The sequence below is a fragment of the Glycine max genome, chromosome 13, assembly GCF_000004515.6.
Source record: "Glycine max cultivar Williams 82 chromosome 13, Glycine_max_v4.0, whole genome shotgun sequence".
Lineage (NCBI taxonomy): Eukaryota > Viridiplantae > Streptophyta > Magnoliopsida > Fabales > Fabaceae > Glycine > Glycine max.
The window spans coordinates 30,154,355-30,164,076 of NC_038249.2; the positions used below are offsets into that span (position 1 = coordinate 30,154,355).

The 9,722-nt window shown below is 26.5% G+C and overlaps 2 protein-coding genes across 2 annotated transcripts; both read left to right on the forward strand.

Annotated features, from left to right (window-relative positions):
- The first annotated feature begins 1,644 nt into the window (after positions 1-1,644).
- LOC100815970 (albumin-1) lies at positions 1,645-2,771 on the forward strand. The gene is made up of 2 exons (XM_003542763.5): positions 1,645-1,754; positions 2,243-2,771. Exons 1-2 carry the CDS (start codon positions 1,703-1,705, stop codon positions 2,569-2,571), a joined length of 381 nt encoding a protein of 126 aa, XP_003542811.3. The 5' UTR covers positions 1,645-1,702; the 3' UTR covers positions 2,572-2,771.
- A 5,703-nt stretch (positions 2,772-8,474) lies between these two features.
- A1 (albumin 1) lies at positions 8,475-9,477 on the forward strand. Its single transcript, NM_001250785.2, has 2 exons — positions 8,475-8,575; positions 8,947-9,477. The coding sequence occupies exons 1-2, from the start codon at positions 8,521-8,523 to the stop codon at positions 9,273-9,275; spliced, it is 384 nt and encodes a 127-aa protein (NP_001237714.2). The 5' UTR covers positions 8,475-8,520; the 3' UTR covers positions 9,276-9,477.
- The last annotated feature ends 245 nt before the right edge of the window (positions 9,478-9,722 follow it).

Here is a 9,722-nt window from a genome sequence, read left to right on the forward strand (position 1 = left end):
ACAGAAAAAGTTAATACCAAGATTTATTTAAAAATTAAAACTAGAAAAATGAATAAATATATGAAGAATAAATGTGAAAAAAATATAAAAATTAGTATCTTAAAAAATGTTAAAAAATATTAAAAAACTTATTTATTTAATTAATTAAATGATTTTTTCAACTACTAATAAAAAATTAAATACTAACATAAATATCTTAAAGTTTGATAACCCTGATTGGCGATGTCGAAACTAAGTCGTCCACAACGCAAGATCTGTGGTTGGCAGCGCCAAATCTGCTGCCAGTAAGATATGTTGTCAGTGACATCTTAACTGACCACAATCTTCTGTTAAATCTGTTATCATTGTCTTTATGATGAATGCCAGGTGCCTTGCATGCAACTTACGTGCAACCCTTTACACGACAAATACACAGAAATGGATTTTTTTTTTTTTAAATTATAGGAATGGGTAGACTTGAAAAACAATACAGTTATATGTAATAAAATCTTGTTTTAAGATAAGACTTCATAAAGAAACATTGTAATTTTCGAACATAGTAATTTTTTTTTAAAAAAAATACTAACATTCTATTCTGGATCATAATTTTAGTATTTTTATAATGTAAAATATTTAAAGTGGTGATCCAAAAAATAATCTCAATATTTTTTTAATATAAAATGTTTGATGTTTTTTTTTAAAATATGATTTCTTTATTTTTATTATATCATAAATTTTATCATATATATATATATATATATATATATATATATATATATATATACTTCTTTTACTCTCTAAATATTTAATAGCAAGTTAAGTGTTTATTAAACATTTTCCTATATAATTACAAACTAGTTACTGAAAGGAAAAATTTACGATCCCACGCACTCCAAAGGCAAAATCTTCTCAAATTTGGGAACCCTGGAATTTTCAAAATTGATTTTTGGACATTTAAAAATATATTTGATGTCGAGATATAAAAGGACAAAAATATAATAATAATAATAATAATAATATTATGAATGATACCGAAAAGGAATTAAAAAAAATAAGTATTAATAAAATATTTTCCTATTAAAAAGTAGACATCTAATAATAAGACGCTATTAGTACTTCTCTCATTTTCTTATTTTTATTACTTGTTTGTCATTATAATATCTCCTTTAATTAGAGATATTTTAATCTAAATTTTTTTAATACAAATGATATTATAAATTGAATTTTATATATAAAAATATTAAATATTGCTTATAATCCGAGTCTTATAAATAAAATGGAAGAAAATGTCCTCTTATATTATAATAGTATTAATTATAACAATAATGATATATATATATATATATATATATATATATATATATATATATATTTGTATGCATGTAAATTAACGATCTGGCAATTGTTTGGTGCCACAAGTGTTTGCAAGAAGCTGACAGTGATACGTACGTGTCCCTGTTGCTACATGCATGTTCCCTATTCCTATGAATCACGACAAGGAGTACGTAACTTGAATAGAGATTTAAGTTTAATGTAATGACAAACTTCAACATTTATATATCTTGATTTTCGTACAATTATATTGTTTTTTAAATCATATCTTGTATTGAAGAAAAAGAAATACTCATAAACAGCGACTATAAATTGCTACATGCATGCATGCATGCAAGAAGGAACAAGCAGTGCAAAACTCACAACACATCTAAACAAAAAATCAAGAACAATGGCTTATGCTAGGCTTGCTCCTTTTGCTGTCTTCTTGCTTGCCACTTCCAGTACGTAACCCTTCCATTTTTCTTCTTTTTATTTCTTCATGATTTTTAATTATATATTTTAGAACTATGAGAATTTAAAATGTAATTAATGCAATTTTTTTTCAAACATACCCTTATTTAATACTTCATACTACTAATGTAAATATCAAATATCAAAGTATTAAATAATATCATTTCAGTTCAAATCCTTTAATGTTTTAGCTTTCTATTTTTTTTTTTCAAAATATTTGATGTTTTAGAATCGAAAGTATATTCTTATTTAATACCTAATATGTAAATATCAAATATCAAAATATTAAATAATATAATTTTTGTTCAAATATAATAAATTTTAATTCCATTCAATATTTCTTAATCTATATTTCTTAATCTATATGTAATAACCTTAAACTGTATATATGGGAAGAAAGTAGTACTTAATATGTAATATGCTCTCAAAATTTGTATGTGTGTATTAATTTATTCTAACTTTGACATATCGTTTTTAGTAATGTTCCCAACGAAGATAGAAGCAGCAGATTGTAATGGTGCATGTTCACCTTTCGAGATGCCACCGTGCCGCTCAAGTGATTGTCGTTGTGTCCCTATTGCACTATTTGTTGGTTTCTGCATACATCCAACTGGACTTTCATCTGTTGCGAAGATGATCGACGAACATCCCAACTTATGTCAATCTGATGATGAATGCATGAAGAAAGGAAGTGGCAATTTTTGTGCTCGTTACCCTAATAATTATATCGATTATGGATGGTGTTTTGACTCTGATTCTGAAGCACTGAAAGGCTTCTTGGCCATGCCTAGGGCAATCACCAAGTAATATGGTGGGTATGCCAAAGTGGCCATGCTTGATGCATCTTCTACTACTTAAAAATAAAAGCTTATGATGCATCTACTGCTTTAAACAAAAGAGAGCTTCACTACGCAACTTTTGTTTCCAACTTATAGTTGGTTACGTTTTATGTAAACTCAATCTATGTATGTTTTGGAGCATTCCAGGTAATAAAAAATGTTTCTATACATATGTCTGTTGTTTTAAAACAAATTTAAGAAAAGAGAAAGACAAATAGTTATCAACTGACATAAAGAAAAAAAAAATGGTTCATTGGTGGATCAATTTTATAATCTTATAATATTATAATAAGCGAGTATTTAAATTAAGACTAAACCTTAGCGTATGACCAAGATCCAACAGAATCATGAATCACTAAATTCTGGCAATTATCAATTCAGTCAGATTCGGGGAACAAGATACATCAGTCAAGTATGTCTTATGTACTTAGAACATGTTTAAGTAAACTATTTTAGAAGTATTTCTAAAAAAAGAAAATAAAAAAATTAAAATAAATTTTTTCATAAGTGAAACATAACTCAATAATAATTTAAAAGAGATATTCAGTCAAAGATTATATGTGACAAAATTAGTTGAAGAATCCGTTCAAAGCTGTTTAAAAATTAAAAATTAGTTGTTAAAGTAAAAGCTGAAAAGTTAAAAAATTAACTTATTATGTTAAAGTGTTTGATAAAATTAACTATTAAAATTGATGAAAGTGTAAAATAGCAGAAAAATTTAATAGCAAGATTTATTTAAAAATTAAAACTAGAAAATGAATAAATATATGAAGAATAAATGTGAAAAAATATAAAAATTAGTGTCTTAAAAAATGTTTTTAAAAAATATTTATTGATTAATTAAATGATTTTTTCAACTACTAATAAAAAATTAAATGCTAACATAAATATCTTAATTTTTTTAATTATTAGTTTATTTGCATACTTATTCTCCAATTCCCATTGTGGTAAGTAAAATAGTAAGATTCAATAATTTAATTAAAAATAATTATTGGTATAAAAATTAAGATAATTATTATAAAATTAATAAATTAATCACACGACAGTCTATATAGATAATATTATATAACAATACATATATTATTCATTTTTAATTTTCTTTCCCAAAATAAAATCGGGTGATTCTACTAGGAATTGGTATTCTATTCCATTAAACTTACCTATTCATTTAAAAAGAAAATGAGTAATTTTAATAATTGATATTACATGCACATAAAAATTATAAACATGTTGGAATATTAATTATTAATTTATCGTTAACTTATTAAATGAAGAGTACCATTTCTTTTTCCAAAACAATAAAATGGAAGAAATGAAGAGGATATTTTTTCCTAATTCTAAGGGGGAGGCCAAAACATATTATTCGCCTAAGAAATAGGTTTCAGTGGCGATGGTTTTTGTTAAAAAAAAAAGTTTACTTCATATATACATAAGCACTGAAGCCTTCTATCCACATGAGTCGTTGGTTTTAATAATTTTAATTTCCTGTGAAGACTTAGCTTTTTTGTTCCTCACGTTAAGCATAAAAAATGACTGCGTGGTCAATGGATGCCGAAGGGGAATCTTAGTGCAAGGGCACAGAGTTCTTACTTTGTGTGCTAGAGAGTAAAGGGGTAACATGGTAACTTGCTTCAACAGTCCAAAATTCTAATCCTTTCTCACCAATTGAGAGAGGAAGTACTGTGCTGAAGCACCAACAAAAAATTCAAATATTTTGTCATAACTTCTCCCATCTCAGACCAATGAATTTTTCAAAGTTCATAACTTCTGCGCTTTTCTACTCTCATCAACAAAATTTCACACCTCCCAAACCAATGCCTCACGTAGATGGAAGGCTTTGGTACTTAAGTATATATGAAGCAAACTATTATCAACAAAAAACATCGCGACTTGAGACCCATTTGTTATGGGGACTGAATGAAAATAATATACTTTTATCATAAATATTTTTAGCCACTTTAATTTAAATATATTTTATAACAAATAATTTTTATTTTTATTCATTTCTCGCCTACTTTTTTCTTACTCGCCTATTTTTTCGTTTTCTATTAAGAAGTGCAAGAGAAATCTTTTTGTTTTTTAAGATAAGAGAAATTGTAACCCATAACGCCAAGAGGCACCCACAACCGATCCCACATCTCCCTTTGCGAGTTTGTGTGCAAAATGTTGCCATTGGCATTGAATCTTTCTTGTTGCTCCCTAGTGCACTTTAAGTTGATTGATACAAACTAGATTTGAATCAAACCCAAACATGATTCGGGATTATTTTTTTTTGGGTTTGTGCCTAGGATGAAGGGTTCTCGAGTTGTTGAAGTTATTCAATACTTGATCTTATTCTTCTTCTAGCTCCTTTTAATTGGTTGCTGTTCAATATTTGTTCCGTAATGTTGGCCTTTGGATTGCCCAACTTTTAATTCATGTTCAATTTATTATTCCCCTCCAACTAAAGGAAAAAATTTTGAGGAAAAAAAATATTGGTATTAACGGTGATGTTTAATGTATAACCATTAAATTCATAAATAAATAAATATTATTGTAAAAGAAAATTTTACCACGTAGAAAAAAGTTCTGTAATAACATAATATTTAATTCTTTTTAGACAAAATGTTGCTAAATTTTTTATTTTATTTTTATTATTCATGAAATTATAATTATAGTATTTAAGAAAATTAAAAGAGGTATATATTCTGATTAAATAAATCAATTAAGTTATTAAAATCTTATATGAATTTTGATTTTATATAATATGTTAATAAAAAAAATTACATTTTTGGAATAATTTTATGGTAATCAATTATGGTATATGTTCTTTAACATGATATATTAAATAAATGACATTGATTTTCTTTCAATTTAATTGCATGAGTGAAATTTTTAATTTTTCTGGTTGACTAACTCATAAATTACTCATTTTCAATGACTCACGACATTGAAAAGGACATATCTCATCTCATTTGATAAATGCGAATTAAATCCTTCTCAAAGTTGTCATTGCAGAGGAATGAATAATTAGTGAGTTAATCAACAATTTCACGCATACAACTAAACTAAAAGAAAATCAATGTTATCATTTAATATATCATCCTAAAGAAGAAGTATCTACAAGTACTTTGGTTTGGTCCATGTTTTGATGTGAGAAAACTCATTAATGTTTTGATGTACATTCAATGTCTCACCATGAGCTCCAAAATATGCCTAATTACTTGTAACAATCACAATTGATAAAGCAATTTTTTCGCAAAAGATGTCATAAGTGTAATTTAAAACATAACCCAATAATAATTTACAATAGCTATAATTTATTATCATGATAATGAATTGATCATTAAAACCTTATCAAATAATAATTTATAATTATTATCATTCATTATCAAATATTGATTCGTAATTTTATTTAGTAATTATTTGTAATAGATATCATTATTATGAATTGGTAAATGTATGTACTATTTATAGTGTTTTAAAGTTTAAAGTTAAAGTTAACATAGATAATGCCGACAATAAATTCAGTGTTGTTGACGATGACTTATGAACTAATAAAAATTCAAACATTAAACTACTTGATTGGTTAATGAACACTTACCAACATGAATGAGACAGAGTATTGATTAGAATTAAAAAAGAATAAACAATAAAGAGATGATACTTGATGATAAAGACTTAAAATAATATCTCTTATGAACTTGAGAAACTCATAAGTAAATAAAATTTTCTTCTCAAAACTTCCTATTTTCAAATATGTAGCCTAGAATTAGCTCATATTTAAAAAAATGCCTAATTAATAATCTTGATTGTTATTTCTGTAATCTCAACCATCCAATTTTATAAAATAAAATCCAACAGTTATTAAAAAGGATAAAATTGACATTTCCAATTAAAAAAAGATAAGTTCGTGGGTGAACCTCACTTATTTAGTGGTTCACCATAGAACTCTATGAATTAAATAAAAATGAAAAAAAAAATTAAAAGTTTCACTCTTCAAATTAAATGCACCCTGGTTAAATCATTATCACAATGAACACTGACTAACATGTGTACCTCTTACGTGGTATGCATGGTGTGAAAAAAAAGTTTTAAAAGGATTGCAACATGTGTATCCCCTCTTTAAGGGGTAACTTTTTATTTTACTTTATTGTTAAACTAAAAGTATATGTCAGATCAGTTTTCTTGTCAAATTTTGTAAATTGTTGAATTAACTTTTGATAAATGTTATGACATTTAATCTATTTTGTTCTAATGCTTGAAATTAATCTTAAACAACACCTTAGTCATCATTTATGTGACAAGATCATGTTAGAAATTGAAATGTTGATAGGATGACTTTCTATAAAAAAAATTACATTCAACATTAGTTCTGATAAAATTGATTTTAATTAGAAAGTAACTTTTTTTAAAAATTGACATATTCTACATTATTTTTAACTAGAACTACGGTAGAAAATACATTTATAATATTAATTTTGTTCAAATAGATATTATAAAATATTAATTTGAAAACCAATGTTAATTTTTTTTTAACGGATGATGTTAAAAGTGTTTTAAGTGAGATGATTTGGCTGAAGGCAGTAGATGTGTGGTTCCACGACGCTAGATCTGTGGTTGGCAGCGCCAAATCTGCTGCCAGTGACCTCTTAGCTGACCACGATCTTCTGTTAAATCTGTTATGATGAATGCCAGGTGCCTTACATGCAACTTACGTGCAAGCCTTTACACGACAAATATGCATAGGAATGGGTTATTTTAAAAAAATTATAGGAATGGGTAGACTTGAAAAAACAAAAGACTTCATAAAGAGAAGTCCTTTTTAAAAAAAATATATAATTTTCGAACATTGTAATTTTTTTAAAAAAATACAAATTCTATTTTGGATCATAATTTTAGTATTTTTATAATGTAAAATATTTAAAGTGGTGATCCAAAAAATAATTTCAATATTTTTTTAATATAAAATGTTTGAAATTTTATTTAAAATATGACTTTTTTCCTATATAAGTGTTTATTAAATATTTTCCTATATAATTACAAACTAGTTACTGAAAGGAAAAATTTACGATCCCATGCACTCCAAAGGCAAAATCTTCTCAAATTTGGGAACCCTGGGATTTTCAAAATTGATTTTTGGACATTTAAAAATATATTGGATGTACGCCGAGATATAAAAAAGACAAAAATATAATAATAATAATAATCATATTATTATTATTATTATTATTATTGTTATTATTATTATTATGAATGATACCAAAAAGGAATTAAAAAAATATAAGTATTAATAAAATATTTTCCTATTAAAAAGTAGACATCTAATAATAAAACTATCATTCCTATTAATACTTCTCTCACTTTATTTTTCTTGTTTATCATTATAATATCTCCTTCAATTAGAAATATTTTAATCTAAAAAAAATTAGTACAAATGATATTATAAATTGAATTTTATATATATAAATATTAAATATTGCTTATAATCTGAGTCTTATAAATAAAATGGAAGAAAATGTCCTGTTATATTATAATAGTATTAATTATAGCAATAATGATATATATATATATATATATATATATATATATATATATTTGTATGCATGTAAATTAACGACCTAGCAATTGTTTGGTGCCACAAGTGTTTGCAAGAAGCTGACAGTGATACGTACGTGTCCCTGTTGCTACATGCATGTTCCCTAATCCTATGAATCACGACAAGGAGTAACTTGAATAGAGATTTAAGTTTAATGTAATGACAAACTTCAACATTTATATATCTTGATTTTCGTACAATCATATTGCTTTTTTTAATCATATATCGTATTGAAGAAAAAGAAATACTCATAAACAGCGCCTATAAATTGCTACATGCATGCAAGAAGGAACAGGCAGTGCAAAACTCACAACACATCTAAACAAAAAATCAAGAACAATGGCTTATGCTAGGCTTGCTCCTATGGCTGTCTTCTTGCTTGCCACTTCCACCAGTACGTAACCTTCCAATTTTTCTTCTTTTTTTCTTTTCTTCATGATTTCTAATTATATATTTTAGAACTATGAGAAATTTTACTACCTCTTTCCCAAATCTTTTAATGTTTTAGCTTCTTTTTTTTTTTTTCAAAACATTTAATGTTTTAGAATTTAAAGTCTAATTAATGCATTTTTTCAAATATACTCTTAGTTAATACTTAATACTTGTAATGTAAATATCGAAGTATATAATAAATGTTAGTTCAATTTAATATTTCTTGTAATAACGTTAAAGAACATTAAGAGATATGGGAAGGAAGTAGTACTTAAATGCTCTCAAAATTTATATGTGTATTAATTTATTCTAACTTTGACATATCGTTTTTAGTAATGTTCCCAACGAAGATAGAAGCAGCAGATTGTAATGGTGCATGTTCACCTTTCGAGATGCCACCGTGCCGCTCACGTGATTGTCGTTGTGTCCCTATAGGACTAGTTGCTGGTTTCTGCATACATCCAACTGGACTTTCATCTGTTGCGAAGATGATCGACGAACATCCCAACTTATGTCAATCTGATGATGAATGCATGAAGAAAGGAAGTGGCAATTTTTGCGCTCGTTACCCTAATAATTATATCGATTATGGATGGTGTTTTGATTCTGATTCTGAAGCACTGAAAGGCTTCTTGGCCATGCCTAGGGCAACCACCAAGTAATATGGTGGGTATGCCAAAGTGGGCATGCTTGATGCATCTTCTACTACTTAAAAATAAAAGCTTATGATGCATCTACTGCTTTAAACAAAAGAGTGCTCCACTACGCAACTTTTGTTTCCAACTTATAGTTGGTTACGTTTTATGTAAACTCAACCCATGTATGTTTTGGAGCATTCCAGTTAATAAAAAATGTTTCTATACATATGTCTGTTGTTTAAAAAAATTATTAAGAAAAGAGTAAGACAATAGTTATCAACTGACATAAAGAAAAAAAAATGGTTCATTGGTGGATCAATTTTATAATCTTATAATATTATAATAAGCGAGTATTTAAATTAGGACTAAACCTTAGCGTATGATCAAGAAATCCAACAGAATCAAGAATCTTAACTAAATTCTGGCAATTATCAATTCAGTCAGATTCGGGGAACAAGATACATCAGTCAA

Coding starts and splice junctions, on each gene's coding strand:
- A1 (NM_001250785.2), top strand. CDS start 8,521: ATGGCTTATGCTAGGCTTGCTCCTATGGCTGTCTTCTTGCTTGCCACT. Junction 8,576..8,946: donor CTTGCTTGCCACTTCCACCA/GTACGTAACCTT, acceptor TATCGTTTTTAG/TAATGTTCCCAACGAAGATA.
- LOC100815970 (XM_003542763.5), top strand. CDS start 1,703: ATGGCTTATGCTAGGCTTGCTCCTTTTGCTGTCTTCTTGCTTGCCACT. Junction 1,755..2,242: donor CTTCTTGCTTGCCACTTCCA/GTACGTAACCCT, acceptor TATCGTTTTTAG/TAATGTTCCCAACGAAGATA.